This window comes from Xenopus laevis, chromosome 6S (genome assembly GCF_017654675.1).
Source record: "Xenopus laevis strain J_2021 chromosome 6S, Xenopus_laevis_v10.1, whole genome shotgun sequence".
In the NCBI taxonomy this organism is placed as follows: domain Eukaryota; kingdom Metazoa; phylum Chordata; class Amphibia; order Anura; family Pipidae; genus Xenopus; species Xenopus laevis.
Window position 1 is genome coordinate 24,069,406 of NC_054382.1, and position 17,908 is coordinate 24,087,313.

Consider the following 17,908-nt stretch of genomic DNA (forward strand, 5'->3'; position numbering starts at 1 on the left):
TGATGGGTGAATTTCTCCCATTTAGCCATTTTCCAGCGAAATTCGAGAAACGGCGAAAAATTAGCAAAACACGAATTTTGACAACCACGGCAATTTTGTGACCCATGTCAAGTTGCAGCAATTTAGAGCTTGCATCAATTTTGAAGCCGGTGTTAAAGTCAATGGGTGTCCGAATAGTGTTTATGTGCGACTGTTTTGACGCGAGCCCATTACTAGTGGGCATGTCCTAATGGTCATTCTCCAGAAGCACAGGACATGCACATGGGTAGCCAATCACAGCCAATCTTCAGTCCCCTGTCAGGTCTGCTGAGCAATAAGTTGTTCGTCCACTAGATACCAGACACATTTATCAAAGTTTATGCAGGTACCTGTGTTGGTTTGTCAGAATGTGTTTAGGCAGTCATTCAGCAGCAGCATTGAGTGCAATTGCTGTTTTTCGACTCCTTGCCCTGCTATTAAAATTGAATTGTTGCTGACTTTTTGCGACTGTGGGGGAAATTGAGTGACCAGAGCTCACTTGAGGTGAATACTCCTTTCTGTCTGGTGAACTTGGCTTCATTGATGTGTAATAATAACACTAAGGCCATTGCATTGCATTCCCTGTACATTATCCATGTAGCCGAGAAGTAGTTTTTTTTTTTTACCGGTTTCATGCTTTTAAACTAATAAGACTATAATATGTGTAGCCCAGTCCTTTCTGCAAGCGTAACAAATGCTCATTCTAGGCTGCTTACCAGCAACCCCAGGTCAGACATTGAAACTACTTTGAAATGAACGGGGAAACAAGCGTTGCTTTCAGGTAAATCCCAGCCGTCTTGCTCTGCACAGATCCCTAGTCATTGCTCTCCTGTGCTTCTGGCTCCTGCTTAAGCTGTTTAGATTAGATGCAGGTGCTGGAGAGCCCTTGTGGCTACAGACACAGCATAAAGCATGGGGATCAGCGTTACCAGCAACATAATTCCACTCATTCTAGCTGCACAATATATTCCTCCGATAAATTAGTCATGCTTTTTGGTGAGCATCTGAGTCTTTTCTTTGTGCTTTTATTATGGGGCTCTGCAGACAGATTAAGTCTTTTTTTAAACCCCTGTATTTCTCTAGTGCTGTTACCCCTTTTGTTTTTTTGCACGACTTCGGTAGGCTCATTTACCAGACCTGGTCCCATAACCCCTTCAACCCCAATTACTATCACTTACTCCTGAATTGGTGGAAAAGCTACAGCTTGATTTTTTAACAAAATACCTCATTACATTAAACACAACAGGATATCTAAATATATAATAGCAAAACAACTCAAGGTTCACAAAAGGGGTGGTTCACCTTTAAGTAAACGTTTTGTATGTTATAGAATAGCTAATTCTAAGCAACTTTTCAATTGGCCCTCATTATTTATTTTTATAGTTTTTGAATTATTTGCATTTTTCTTCTGACCCTTTCCAGCTTTCAAAAAGGGGTCACTGACCCCCATCTAAAAACAAATGCTCTGAAAGGCTACAACTTTATAGTTATTGCTACTTTTTATTGCTCATCTTTCTATTCAGGCCTCTCCTATTAAACCCAGCAACACCCCCTGCATACAACACATTTGGACTCTTAGCAGTAAACTACATTTGTGACCCCAGCAACACCCTCTGCATATAATACATTTTGACTCTTGGCAGTAAGCTACACTGCAACCCCAGCAACAACCCCTGCATACAATACATTTTGACTCTTAGCAGTAAACTACATTGTGACCCCAGTAACACCCCCCCTGCATACAATACATTTTGACTCTTAGCAGTAAACTACATTGTGACCCCAGTAACACCCCCCCTGCATACAATACATTTTGACTCTTAGCAGTAAACTACATTGTGGCCCCAGTAACACCCCCCTGCATACAATACATTTTGATTCTTAGCAGTAAACTACATTGTGACCCCAGTAACACCCCCTGCATACAATACATTTTGATTCTTAGCAGTAAGCTACATTGTGGCCCCAACATCACCCTCTGCATACAATACATTTTGACTCTTGACATTAAGATACACTGTGACCCCAACAACACCCCCTGCACAGAATAACATGTTCCCCCCTGTGTAATAAAAGGCACTAAGTTTGCCCTGGAATAACCAATATCAACCAATAAGATGTTTGCTTTTAAACAGGTGACCAGCAGTTTCTACCTGTTGATTGGTTTGTATGGGTTATTGCACCTGGGCAAACTTAGTGCCTTTTATTACATAACCCCCTTTGACTTTTTGCATTAAGCTACACTGTAAACCCCCGCAACACCCAGCATATTCCAGTAATGTGACTCCCAGTGACCTTGGTAGCACAAGACAGCAATGTGGCTCCCAGCATTAAAGGAAAACTATACCCCACAAACAATGTAGGTCTCTATAAAAAATATATTGCATAAATCAGCTCATATGTAAACCCCTGCTTCATGTAAATAACCCCTTTTCATAATAATATACTTTTTAAGTAGTATGTGCTATTGAGTAATCATAAATAGAAAACTGCCATTTTAAAAAATAAGGGCCGCCCCCTGGGATCCTATGATTCACAGTGCACACAAACAAACCATACATTTTAGGTCATATGAGCCAATTAACAGACAGAGTTCTGTCTTTTGCTTCCACACTTCTTCCTGTTACAGTTAGAGCTGCAGTATTTCTGGTCAGGTGATCTCTGAGGCAGCACACAGACCATCATGAAATGGTGGTTCAAGGCAAGTGATGTAAAAGGACAATATTTACTTAAATCATGTATATATATATATATATATATATATATATATATATATATATATATATATATATATACACACCAGTTTGGTAAGATTCTTTAATACACCACTTAATTTGATATAAGTATTCATTTTGGGGGTATAGTTTTCCTTTAATTTATACTGCCATACTTTGCATTGCACCATAAACACCTTATATTTAGGTATATGCCACTTTATTTTGTCATTTTTATCCAGATTCAATGTCTGAACTTCTTATGAACCAGTCTGTTCTCATTTAGGGGCAAATTCACTAAGGCGCGAAGCGCCGAACGCTAGCGTTAATTCGCTAGCGTTTGGCATTTTCGCTACTGCGCAAATTCACTAACGAATGCTGGCGTAGTTTCGCTAGTGTTACTTCGCAACCTTACGCCAGGCGAATCTTCGCTAGCGACGAAACTACGCAAATTCACAGTGTAGTGAACGCTACCTTTTACGCTAGACTTCCTTCGCCACCTCAGACCTGTCGAAGCGCAATAGAGTAGATAGGGATTGTTTCAAAAAAAGTCAAAATTTTTTCTAAGTCCCAAAAAACGCTGGCGTGTTTTCTACATGATGGCTGATAGGCTGAAAAAGATCGAAAATTTTTTGGGGCTCCCCTTCCTCCCCCCTACATTTCCTGACTCATGCAACTTACCTAAACAGTGGGCATATGTGTAGGGAAAAATAAAATTTTTATTTGCTGATTTGAAGGTTTTCTAGGCATTTGTAGTGCAGATACGTGTTCCTCCATTGAAATTTGAATTTCGCGCCGTATGCAAATTAGCCTTCGCTAGCGCAACTTCGCTTTATATAGCCAATCAACGCTAGCGCAACTTCGCAACCTTACGCTACCCCTGTGCGCAACTTCGGATTTTAGTGAATTTGCGGAGCCCTGGCAAAACTACGCCTGGCGAAGTGTGGCGAAGTGCGGCGAAGTTGCGCCTGGCGCAACTTCGCATCTTAGTGAATTTGCCCCTTAGAGTACCTGAACTGAAAAAATAACAAATGAGCCTATTCCTGACAGTTGTGGGAGGTTTGGGAGATTTTCAAGCTTCCCATTTGTTCAGGGTTAGCAAGTGCTTGTAACTTCTAGACTCTATCAAAGAAATGCAATAAGGTATCATACCAGGGGCATCCTATGAGAAGGTTCATATGGTATTTGAGAATCCCTTTCATTATTTTGTAAGGTGGCACTTAAGAAGTTTAACCTTATTCTTCATGCTGCTTTGGGTTTGTTAGAGAATGTGTTTAATTAGTGGCTGCAGTTCCTTAGATTTCATCCCTCAATTTGCTATAGCCAAATCTGTGTTTGCTGAAGGGAGATTTAAGTCTCTGCATCTGATCTGAAAATTATTCTAGTTTTTAAAAATTGATACATAATAATCATTTATTCATTTGAATAAACATTTTTAAAACTGTTATAAAGGCTGCAGGTCCACAATTGCCTGGCACCATGCCTTTTATTCTCCCAGTATGTGACCCCAGCAAACTATCCCCAGCACAATACAACACTGTGGCCCCAGCATAAAATTACAGCATAACCCCATCATAGAGCAGTACTTTATCTTTCAATATTGAGCCTCACAAATGCTTGGGGCCCTGCCTGTTATTCTAAGGCTCTGATCTAGCGCTGTGATTCCCAGCATGGAACCCAAGCAAATCAAGCCAAGCACAATACAGCATGTGACTCTCAGCATAAAATGACTCTGCCCCAGCATAGGGCGTTGCCTTGATTTCCAATACTGAGCCTTAGGCCTGTTGCCTGTTATTGTAGATTTCTGATCTGGCACTGTGACTCCCAGCATGTGACCCCAGCAAACCATTCCCAGCACAATGCAGCACTGTTAGTGATGGGTGACTTTCCTGCGAAATTCATGAAACGGCAAAAAATTTGTGAAACCTGAAAATTGTAGCCTGCGGCAATTTTTAAAGTCAATGGGCGTCTGAATAGTGTTGGCGAATGGCGATTTTGACGCAAGTGACTTTTTGGATCAGCGTCCAAAAATTTTTGACACCGGCAAATTTTCGTGAATTAATTCGCAGATGGTGAAACGCAGAAATTCGCTGTGAGTTCGCTCCAGGTGAATTTATACGACCATCGCTAAGCACTGTGGCTCCCAGCATAAAATGAATTAGCATAGGGCAGTACTGTGACTTTTCGACGCATTTGCTAAGTCTGTTGCCTGTTATTTAGGGTTCTGATCTAGTCTTAGCTATCTCACTTCTCAAAATTAATTATTTCTCAGGCAAATCAGTCATAAGGCAGTTTTAAGCTCCTTTTGCTGGACTATTTCCTTCATAATGCTCGTCAGCGTTTAAGGAACATTAGAGAGACCAGGGCCAGCCCGATAATTCAGACATGAACTGTAGTAAACAGACGGCCGAATTGTGAATCAGACCTCTGTTACAAGGTGGTCATACTTTTATTGGTACATAGATGCAGTGAAGGGAAAATCTGACCTTATGGTTTGTTACTTTGTCCCAAAACTTTCAGGCACTGAGGGGCATATTTATCAAGGGTTGAATTTCGATTGAAAAAACGTCGAAATTTGAATTCAAAAAGACCAACCGAAATTAAGTCAAAGTTTTTTTGGGTTGAATAGGTCAGTTTTCGATCAAATAAGTCCGTATTCGGCCGATTTGTTCTAAACGAATTAACAGCGCATTCGATCAAATTCGATTCAACATTTTCCCCCCCCAAAAAACGTAGATTTTTCAAAGTCCACCAATTGACTCCAAATAGGTTCTAGGAGGTCCCCCCATAGGCTAAAACAGCAATTCAGCAGGTTTTAGATGACGAATGGTCGAAGTCGAATTTTTAAAGCGACAGTACATGATACATTTCGATATTTGAATTTTCGAATCTTTTTTCAAATTTGAATTTGCACTATTCTCTAGTCGAAGTACACAAAAAATAACTTGAAATTCGAATTTTTTTCATTTGAAAATTCATCTTGACCTTTGATAAATCTGCCCCTGAGTGTACGCCTACGGCTGCTAATTAGAATAGGTGGAGAAAGGGGTCTCTGAGTACCTAAGGCTTCAGTGGCTTCTAACACAGCTCATTCTTATTTTTATGGGTTGCTGCAGGTCACAGCCAGCTGCCAATGTTATCCTTTTAAAACTTGAAAACCTAAAAATCCAAATGTACGATGACTGATAGCAGCAATCCGTCCGCTCACCGACCACATGGTTGTCTAGAAATCAATGCAGTCTGCAGCAGGTACCTGCTCTGGTTTCTAATCAGCAATGCAGCATTTCACTTTTTAAAAGTGTACAATGGCAACTCTAGCTGAAGTCGCATTTTGAGTGTGCATAAAAGAACACATTACATGAGCAATAGGGCATCTTTAATACTAGATAAGCATGCAGGCTTAAATATAACAGTTTTTTGTATTTTGCATGGGATCCATTATCCGAAAAAACTGTTATCCAGAAAGTTCCAAATTACAAAATGGATGTCTCTCCAAGACTCCATTATAATCAAATAATTCAAATTTTGAAATTATTTCCCGTTTCTCTGTAATAATAAAACAGTAGCTTGTACTTGATCCCAACTAAGATATAATTAATCCTTATTGGAAGCAAAACCAGCCTATTGGATTTATTTAATGTTTACATGATTTTCTAGTAGACTTAAGGCATGAAGATCCTAATTACAGGAAGATCCATTATCCGGAAAACCCCAGTTCCCAAGCATTCTGGATAACAGGTCCCATACCTGTATATAAATATAAATTATAACAGGAAAATGTAGATTACATTTTGGTAACAGCCACTGACAGGACATGAGTCTTGTTCAACTCTGTAACTTTTTTTTTGTGCCAGTGACCTAGACTTATCTTTGCTCACTGTGAAGGGGAGTTAACAGAGATATATGTTAATTAAAATCTAAGGGATCTGTTTTAGTTTTAATAAATACTTTATTAAGTATTTCTTAGCATCTTCAATATACTGTACTGTCTGAATACGCAATGGCATATTATTTTGACTAGAACGGCCATTTGTGGAAGAGATGTAGCGGTTAGCAATGCAATGGTTCCCTCTGCTGTTTATTTGTGAATAGTGCACCTTGATAGACTTGTTAGCGCAGACAAACTGTCCGTGTCTATGTGCCCTGTCTTATATATTCAGGAATCAGCAAACTGGATAGAAGCTTAAAACTGTTATTACTATAGAGCTTGATAGCAAAATATATCAGTATGATTTATATATAGAACATGTGTCTTCTTAAGCTTAATACTAAAATCTTTTCTCAACAGCTCTTCTCATTTTATGCTCATATTTAGAACATCCAAATTGTTAAAAACGATTCCTTTTTTCTCTTTAGTGATAAAACAGTAGCTTGTACTTGATCCAAATTAAGGTATAATTAATCCTTATTGGAAGCAAAACCAGCCTATTGGGTTTATTTAATGTTTACATGATTCTCTAGTAGACTTAAGGTATGAAGGTCCAAATTACAGAAAGATTCCTTATCCAGAAAACCCCAGGTCCTAAGCATTCTGGATAACAGGTCCCATACAATATACCTGATGCTGCTATACAATAAAAAAAATTATTGTGGAGACTTTAGATGCAGCTTGCTATGTTTTTAAAGGGATACTGTCATGGAAAAAAACATTTTTTTCAGAGTGAATCAGTTAATAGTGCTGCTCCAGCAGAATTTTGCGCTGAAATCCATTTCTCAAAAGAGCAAACAGATTTTTTTATATTCAATTTTGAAATCTGACATGGGGCTAGACATATTGTCAATTTCCCAGCTGCCCCAAGTCATGTGACTTGTGCTCTGATAAACTTCAATCACTCTTTACTGCTGTACTGCAAGTTGGAGTGATATCACCCCCCCCCCAGCAGCCAAACAAAAGAACAATGGGAAGGTAACCAGATAACAGCTCCCTAACACAAGATAACAGCTGCCTGGTAGATCTAAGAACAGCACTCAATAGTAAAAACCCATGTCTCACTGAGACACATTCAGTTACACTGAGAAGCAAAAACAGCAGCCTGCCAGAAAGCATTTCTTTCCTAAAGTGCAGGCACAAGTCACATGACCAGGGGCAGCTGGGAAATTGACAAAATGTCTAGCCCCATGTCAGATTTCAAAATTGAATATAAAAAAATCTGTTTGCTCTTTTGAGAAATGGATTTCAGTGCAGAATTCTGCTGGAGTAGCACTATTAACTAATGTGTTTAGAAAAAAACGTTTTCCGATGACAGGATCCCTTTAACTCAAAATGCAGCATTGAGTCCCAAAATTCCATCCATAATTGTGGGTGCAAAGTTGTTTGCACAGTATCATACATGAGTATTTTGGATTTTATATGGTCATGTCTTGTGGCTTCTCATACCCTTAAATTTCAAATTAAGGGGTGTATGATCCCATATGGAACATATACGTGCAAATACATTGCATAGCATTCAATCTCGAATGTCATTGAGACACATATGTGCTATATAGTTACCTTGTACCCAGAAACAAGTAAAATGTATGGAAAGTCTAAGGGACTGTAAATACAACTCATATGCACAGCCATCTGCTGGTAGAAAGTATCATTGCTACCCATTGCTAACCTGTTTCATGAGGCATAATATAAGTAATCTCTTTGTTCAGCATGAGTAAAATGAGCAGGCCTTGTGCTGAAAATACTTTCTTCCTGTTGTTTTCAATATTTCATGAGCTAAACATGGCAAATACAGAAGCTGAAAATGGTTTTATATTGCAACTTTCTGGTGCCTGAAAGCAATTTTAGAAGGAGGAAGTAGTTCAGGTTAGCACTGCACAGGTAAAACATCTGCATGAACCCCTCCTATCTGTAAACCAGAAACAGACATAACAATGGGGGGAAAGAGGTGGATGGTTTAAAAAAGGTTTATATAAGTGTGTGCTGCTCCTTAAAAAAAATTCATAATTGCTTCTGATTTTATCTCTGTGTGCCTCTTAACACCCACCTGTGATCTGACCAGAAGCCAAAAGGAACCATTAGGCAACAGTCACAATAATACAAAACTGAGTTGGTAGGACCTGGAGACGGACAAACCATTCTAGTTCAGGTGAGAAGGAGCCTAAGAGCCCTTCCCATTGTACAAAAAGCATGAGAGCTTTCTTAAAGCAGTTTAACATCTCATACTAGACACATCGCAATATCTATGTTCAGGCATTAGAAGGCAATGTATCTCACAGAAAGCCCATGCTGCAGGAGAACTAAAGTCTAAAATAGAATAATGCTAGAAATGCTGTATTTTTTATACTAAACATAAACATGAACTTACTGCACCAGAAGCCTAATTAAAGAAATGATTTATGCTTTCAAAGTTGGCCACAGGGGGTCACCATCTTGTTACTTTGTTAAACATCTCTGCAAGACCAAGACTGTGCACATGCTCAGTGTGGTCTGGGCTGCTTAGGGGTCGTCATAAATGATCAAAACAGCACAATTCAAATAATATCTGCCAGAAGCCGATACAGCAAGACTTGATTAATAATCAGAATACGCAGACTGCACTGGGTCCTGTGTTGTCATGTAATCTAATGTGGATTTTATAGTTTTTGTATTGTTTAATACAAACTTTCTCCAAATCAGAACCAGTGACTGCAGCAAAACAATCCTCCCAATAGAATCCCAGTTTATCTGTTTAAATCTGGCTCCATGATCTTCATCCCTTCAGCTGGAGTTGGAAACAGAGGATGTGAAGGCTAAAATAAAATCTCATTTTTACTTTATGAACTGAAAAGAAACCTATCCCCAATTATAAATCTGTACCTTTTTTTATAAGACTGTATGCAGTGAAATTCCCCTTCATTTACTTGCTCTGACTGCTGCGGATGTGAATCTCTACACATTCGCCGACTGCTCTACAGGGAAACAAACAAAAAGCTGCTCTAGTTCTGGAAAGTAAGGTGGGGGGCTCCAACTGCTGTTTGAAAGTATGATCAGTTTCCCTGCAGAGCAGTTAGGGACTGTCTGAAGTTTCCTATCCACAGCAGTCAGAGCAAGTAAATGAAGGGGGAATTTCACTGCATACAGTCAGGTTTCTTATAAAAACGCTAGACATTTTTTAATTAAAGTATATTGGAGATAGGTTTCTTTTCCATTAATAGGTTATTTCTTTGCCTTTACATTCCCTTTGTCAATTATTCAATAGGTAGTAATATATGTTGCACTGCTGCTTTTATTATCCTTAGGTGGTGCACATAAGTTGTCCATGGGAACGAGAGGCATCTGTTGCTGTTGCACAAACACATGTAAATCTGTGCCATTCTCTTTCAGATTCTCGGGACGCCTAATGAAGAGACATGGCCTGGGGTCCATTCTTTACCACACTTCAAACCAGGTAAACTTTGCTTTTCATTTAATCTGCCATCATTCCTGTGAGATAATCATTATTACTCAGAGGTGAATTATTTCATATTTGTCATAACTGATACCTGATACAGGTATGGCATCCCTTTTCTGCAAACCCATTATCCAGAAACCTTCGAATTACAGGAAGGCCACCTCCAACAGACTCTATTTAAAGCAAATAATCCTAATTTTTAAAAATGTATTTCTAAAATAAAACAGTAGCTTGTACAGGTATGCAATCCATTATCTGGAAACCCATTATCCAGAAAGCTCTGAATTACAGAAAGGACATCTAGAAGGGGACCGAAACGTCGGCCTGTTTTTTTAATTGACTTAAATAAAATGATGTATTTTAAATAACCTACTGAATGGTTCCTGGTGTGCACTCACTACTTGCGGACTGTTATATATATATATATATATATATATATAACCCAAATTTTTAAAAATTATTTATTTTTCCTATGTGATAATAAAACAGTACCCAGTACTTGATCCCAACTAAGATATAATTCAGCCTTATTGGAAGCAAAACAATCCTATCAGGTTTATTTAATGTTTACATGATCTAGTAGATTTAAGGTATGAAGAAAAAATTACGGAAAGATCTGTAATCCTGAAAACCCCAGGTGCCAAGCATTCTGGATAACGGGTCCCATACCTGTACTTGATGGTATTGTTTTTTTTATGTTAAAATTAATTCTATCAGTTTAAAGATATGGTGATCCAAAATATGGAAGCAATGTATTTGGGTGGGCCAATCTTATTTGAACCAGTAATCAATGATCTTATTGTGTTATAAGATGAACATGCTCCCTGGCCAGATGTAGTTCCTATGTTCTGTACATTTACTACAAAACCAATACTCAGTTTATTGATATCTGCATTGAAAAGGACTTTAACCATTCCCATGTAAACATAAACAGCAGTGACAGCAGAGGGGCCCCTCAAACAGCCAGACAAAACAAAGGACTTCAGAAATTGAGATTATACTGCGTGTCTAATTCTTTTTTTAAGGTTGCTTTAACTGTGGCATTGGTAACACTAGGTGGCAGCAGAGGATTTTATTTGAATTTGTCTACTTGCTCTTTCCTTTTATTTGCTGTTACATATTGGAGACATCATTAGTTATAATAAGATTCTTACATTGTCAGAACTGTTCTTGAGCTGCTAAATAGTCTCCAGCCGTCAGCAGTGAGTTTAAAGGTTAAAGTCTTGCTCTCTACGGGAATTCTAAGTATATAAAATATAGATGTACTTTTTTTAAAAATACTTTATTACAGTGATCTCCCAAGCAAAGATAGATGTTAAGCCTGAAGCACTGCACCTTAATCAGCCTCTTCCTTATTAGAAGGCATTAAGAAGGAGTTTCCAGAGAAAGGAAAGTCACGGATATGTCATTATCCTTTAATTATTATTATATATCTGGTTGCTATGGCATCATAGCAAACAAGGGTTGACCCCTCATGAATAAGTCACTCCATATTCATTGGGGTGGCCACGGGTCTCTTTTTGCACTTTGCACTTTGCACCCTGCCTTCCATGTCGTAGATGACCTCTATTATTTTGTGTCTTCATTAACTATAGCGTGAGAGACTGGACATGGAGAATCACATTCTCATCGCAGTAAAAGGCAAATATTTCTGTGCAGCTGTTCAGTCATAAAAATTGGCATTTCCATGGCCAATCGTTCTGAAGAACCAATGTAAAATGATAGTCTGTCTGGATACAAGGACTTCTAACTAGAGATGGGCGAATTTATTGCCAGGCCTTTTTGGCCTCTGGCGACAATTCCGCCACCGACGGCAATTCTGACGCCGGCGACAATTCAGACGCAGCCGACAATTAAACGCATGCCTATTGACTTTAATACGCGTCAAGTTGTCGCCAGCATCTAAATTTTCACTGGCGTCAATTTTGACGCTCACGCATTTCAAACATCAGTATTAAAGTACATACTGTACAGTACTAAATAACCTGCTGAAGACCTATCACTGCTTTCTTGATATGTTTCAAAGGAAAATTACATTGGCCAAAACAACTTATAATCAAATTAACAGTTCGGGGTTTATTAGTCTCCCAGAAAATGAGGCGATTTATCGCCGGGCGACTAAATCTCCCTGCATCTGAGCGTGTCTCTGCCCTTAAGGTGAACCACCCCTTTAAGGTATGAGCATTCTGGATAACAGGTCCCATACCTGGACTGTAGAAGTATCTTGACCAAAACACATATATTTCTACATCCTGGAAGTACCATTAAATGTAGATTGAAACTTTGCATTGAGGTTCCCGGAGACAACTCTCTTGCCTACTCATTAGCTGAGCCTATATTAAATGACTCTCACTTACTGACACTTATTTAATAATACTCTCTGAAGTTAACCTCCATCTCCAAACACAGAGCCAATAGCATTCCTTCCTTGATAGCTGTGACACTTTAAATTGCAAATCTAATGAATTCACACTGTGAGTATAGACTCATGAATTTTCCAGGAATGAAAATATTCAAATGCCATTCCAATCAGTTCCAGCGCTATAGTTAAATATTTGAACAAAATGATTTCCCAAAGCAGTTGGACGTTCGCGAACCTTCCTGAGAAAATTCAGTGGTTGTTACTAATTCTTTCAAAGGCAGAATGTTCTGTATTGTGCATTTCAGATAAAGAGGTCATGAGCTTAGTTATTGTTTATTTTCCATATGGCTGAATTAATATTTATTTGTAGAAAGCTAGAACTTATTTGTATTTAGGACTGGGACCTGAGTTCGATTCCAGCCAAGGGAAAGGTGTTTGTATATTCTCCTTGTGTCAAGTTTAAGAGGAAATAAATTGAACTCGGCAAACAGTACCCTGGGCTGGTATGTTTTTTTGGGAAACAGGTAGTTGGTAAGCAACTAGATTTATAGGGGGGTACCTTGCAATTTGGCACTCCCTACTGTTTTTAACTTTCTTTTAACCACCCTAGGTTAATTAGGTGAGGGTACAGTATGAATATAATATATGCTAGAGATGTAGTTTGCTATTTTGACCTACACCAAGCTTTTTCTCACACTCTTACTTCCTATAATCCCCACCACTACTTTTTTTTTTTTTTGGAAGTGAAGTGGAGATGGTATAATTCATGTTAAATTACGAGATTATCTTCCCTCTTACAGTCGTGAGAAAATGTTATCTCTTCATGCCATTTTTGCTAGGATGCAACGGGCTCTTCTAATTGCACCTCTTCAAACTCAATTGAGTTCTGTGTGCGCGGTAGCCAACAAGGGAATTATTTTTAAGGAAAAGGCAAACACCCTACAAGATCATGGTTGGGAGTCTGCGGCTGAGATGTACTGTGAGTTAAAGCAGGTCTTTTAAGGAAGAAAATTTCCCTAGGGGTAAAAGAAAAGCAAGCGAATGATATTCCAGATACACTTGCCAAATGGAAAACCAAGGAGGCGAGAGTGTAGATAGAACACACTCAAGGCGTACAGAATGCAGAAAGCTGACTGCACTTCTTCTGCCACAAGACTACCCAGGTAGGTCTATACGAAATTGCCACCAAGAAAAACAGCCAGTGGTCTAAAGCCACAACTGAATCATGGAAGAGATTTGGAATGAAGTAAAATAAGCAGAATAACTGCAATATTATCCCCGGCAGTACTGGATCAAGCTCATTTCTTTTATTTTTAGTCAGCCTCAAGAATTTTAATTATGAGAGGTACAGGGAAAACTGCTCCATATGTGACAGGCCCTCCCAGAAACTCATGTTTATATTGCTGCACCAGAAGAAAATGGTCTATTCTAGTCCCATCAATGCCGGTTATATAATGTATAACAGTAATATATGTATCCATAGAAACATGTGCACACTTATATATCATCTTACATAACTGCTACAATAACAGAGACATAATCTGCTGCTGCTGTGGGTAGTTCCTACACCCCTTCTTCATCTCGATGTACTTTAATATATATTTAATATATGAGAAACAAATGATACGATCCTTCATACACTTTTTGCTTTTATAAGTATAAGTTTAGAAGTAATACTGTACATTATGAGGGTTGCACAATTCCTATATTGGTTTTGGGGAAAATACCTACCAATATGTTGGTCTGTATCAGATTACTTGGTAGTAGGGATGCTCCCAATCCTGGATTTGGTTCTTGATTCGGCCAAATCCGAGCCTTTTTTGGCAGGATTCAAATTCGGGCTAATACAAAAGCCTGGCTGAATTGAATCTGAACCCCATTTACAGCTATTTCTGTCTACATGCCAGTTCGGTATTTGCCCGAATCTGATAAGTAGGGTTTGAATGAATACTAAATTAGAGTGCATCCCTACTTTGTACTTGAATTTACAAATCCTCTCTTGCCCTGTTACATTGTGAAATTAACTTTAATAGTTACAGGGTAAAGTAGATCAAAAGGCAGAGTTATCCAGGTCCTCAGCACTGCCCCCCTTTCCACTCTCCCCAATTGCAGCAAAGACAAACACCCGTGAACTGCCCCAATTCGTGTACTGATGCTGAAAATGCAAACTTTTGCAGTGTGCCTGGCCATGACTGGTGAATTGACCGGTCCTCATTTTACTAGTAGTGATCAAACATGTTCAGTTGAAGCAAATATGTTCCTTGTAGCAAGTGCCCATGAATGGTTGATCACTACCAGAGAGCAGAGTGCTGTAAGTTAAGAAGTAGTGCCCACCAAGGCTACTATGCAACACATTTTCAGCAGAGGGAGCAGTACCATACAGGGAAGTGTCTTTGCTTTTGTTGAGACGAGTGGCGAGTCCAGACATGTCAACGTGTCAGCTATTTTCAGGGGTCTCCTTGGTCACATGTAGTAACAGGTCTGTCACACTTTACTTGGGAATCCAAACTTGCCCACTCCATTGAAATGCACAGAATTGTCACATGAAGTCTAAATATCGTCTGGAACTGTGGGGCAGGGAGCATGACAATAAGGTGGGGTAGAAGTAGGATGAAGGTTTGGCAGGGCAAATTGGGCCAAGATGCTCTCAGAGCTCTGTGAATCTGGGTTGGCATCTCTGTCACGGCATGGAACCCTTGGTTTGTTGATATTCATTCTCCTTTTACCGTATATACTCGAGTATAAGCCGAGTTTTTCAGCCCCCAAAATATGCTGAAAAACTCTACCTCGGCTTATACTCGGGTCAAGCGCGAAAACGGTCGCCGGCGTCTAAGAATAGTCGCGGGTGCCTAAGAATAGTCACCCGCGTCCAAGAATAGTCTCCAAGAATATTCGCCGGCATCCAAGAATGGTTGCCGGCATCCAAAAACGAGACGCCGGCACCTCCAATGGGAGCAGAAACCCTCAATGTTTTTGATTGAAACTTACCAGAAGCTGCTGCATTTCTCACCCTAGGCTTATACTCGAGTCAATAAGCTTTCCCAGTTTTTGGAGGTAAAATTAGGTACCTCGGCTTATACTCGGGACGGCTTATACTCGAGTATATACGGTAATCCCACACTTACTTTTTTGGGGCTTTGTTCAATTAAATAGGCATGCTTCATGTTCATATAGGCCAGTGGTTTGTGAGCAACATGTTGCTTACGAACCCCTTGCCTATTGCTCCCAGTGGCCTCATGGTGCTTATTTTTGAATTGCAGGCTTGGAGGCAAGTTTTGGTTACATGAAACCTGATGTGCTGCCAAACAGAGGCTCCTGTAGGCTGCCAGTCCACATAGGGGCTAACAGATAGCCAATCACAGCCCTTATTTTGCAACTCATGGACTGTTTTCATGCTTGTGTTGCTCCCCAACTCCTTTTACGATTGAATGTGGCTCACGGGTAAAAAGGTTGGGGACCCCAATACAGACCATACAGAGTGATGCCATACATTTATGGTAGTAAGCGTAATTCTACTGGGGGTATATTTATGGAGTAACAAGCATTGAAAAGATTAATGTCAGTAAGGGGCACATTTACTAAGGGTCGAAGTGAATTCGAAGTGAATAGGCATGGGCAAATTTGATCCATTTTGTTTCGCCAAAAAATCGCCGCCGGCGAAATGTCGCAGACGCCCATTAAAGTCTATGGGCATCAAAACAATTTTGTTGTCTTTTTTTTTGACGCACAACGCCATACAAATCTATGGGCGTCATTTTTAGTCAAAACAAGGCGAAAAAATTTGCCCATCCCTAGAAGTGAATTTTCGAATTCAAAAACTTCGAATTTTGAAAGTAATTTTTGGGTACTTCGACCATCGAATAGGCTAAATTCGACTTCGATTCGAGTTGGAAAAACTTCGAATATTCGACCATTTGAAAATCTAAGTACTGTCTCTTTATAAAACTTTGACTTCGACACTTCGTCACCTTAAACCTGCCGAATTGCTATGTTAGCCTAGGGGGACCTCCTAGAACCTATAGCCAACATTTGGCTAAGTTTTTAGAAGTCAAAGTTTTTTTTTTTGAAAATCGTTCAATCAATCGATTAAATTGTTTGAATCATTCGATTCGAACAATTTCTACGATCGATCAAACGATTTTAATTCGATCGAAAACTGCAAAATTTTATCAAAAAAAAACATTGACTATCGAATTTTTTCAATTAGATGGTCGAATTTCGAAGTTTTAGCACCTCGAAATTCGACCCTTAGTAAATGTGCCCCTTGATGTCTCCCCATCTAAAATTTCTAAGAATATAGACCTTAATGTCCAAGTGTTATGCTTTCTATAAAAATATGAAGCCATAGGCCAAAGCCCTTCATGAAGAGCTACAAACTCTTATTTCAAATAAATATTCTGGGCACTATGTCAAGTATAAATGTTTATTTGGTACTTAACATACACTGTGCTACATTATTAAAGCTTATGTGAGGTCTGCGCAGGGTTCTGTCTTGGAGATTGAAAGTTAAATAGATTTATACAGACTTTATGCCTATAATTTACACTGAAGAGCTTTTTGAACCCATTATAGTAATCCCTGTCTCCTGATATAAATGTTGTTGAATTTATTAAGATTTCGTCTGTTTATAACTTTGTAACCCCATTTACATAATTCCGCAGATTTGCCTCCAAACGAAAAATTTGTATGTGTTCCATTCTACAAATTCAGTCAAATGGTAAATGTTAAACCCAGGTCTGGAATGCCTTTGGACTGGCTCTAATGAGAGATGGTGGTTTCAACAGCATTTCACAAATACTTGTGACTCCAGTGTAATCTTGGGCTGCGTCTGGGAGTATGTATATGTAATGCTGCGAGTGCCAGAGGCTCCTCATGAGATCGAGGAACACGTGATGCTGAAAGACTAAACCTCACAACCGCCGTTGGCGCAGCAGTAGGGGAGACAGACCTAGTCATTGTTTGATATCTTGTAAGGTTTGCCAACGGGAATGCCAACTGGCAGCTCCGCAGACCACACATCTCCTGGTAGAATATAAGCACAACAAAAACACAGTGTAATGGCTATTTTCCCACATGATAAATAACCAGGGAGCTTAGGATAAATGAGCATAATAAGCATATGACCACAGGGAAGTGGTTACACTTATGTACACTTTTGTATTGAAACATATTTATTAATGTATAGGTAAGGGATAATCTCTGGTTTGGCTGTGTTTATAAAATTTGAGAAATTGAGCATAGGATTATCATTTCCTTACTTAAAACACACAATTTTGGCATTGTAGGCTATTTAATAATATCCACACCTAGGGGATTATTTATCAAAGGTCAAAACTTGAACGTCTAACATTCGATCAAATAGACACGACCTGAAAATCCGAAATTAAAATCGAGTCTGAAAAAAAACCTCGAATTTTAGGAAGGCTATTAACATCTTCAAATGGTTCAAT

General features: G+C 39.1%; 1 protein-coding gene across 4 annotated transcripts in view; it reads left to right on the forward strand.

Annotated features, from left to right (window-relative positions):
• The window catches only part of cdk14.S (cyclin-dependent kinase 14 S homeolog), a 288,439-nt gene that overhangs the window by 182,725 nt on the left and 87,806 nt on the right, over positions 1–17,908 (forward strand). For all 4 annotated transcript variants that reach the window (XM_041567463.1, XM_018269154.2, XM_018269153.2 and 1 more), the window contains one exon: positions 10,030–10,093. In XM_041567463.1, the coding sequence (XP_041423397.1) occupies positions 10,030–10,093 (64 nt within the window). The remainder of the gene's footprint in view (positions 1–10,029; positions 10,094–17,908) is intronic.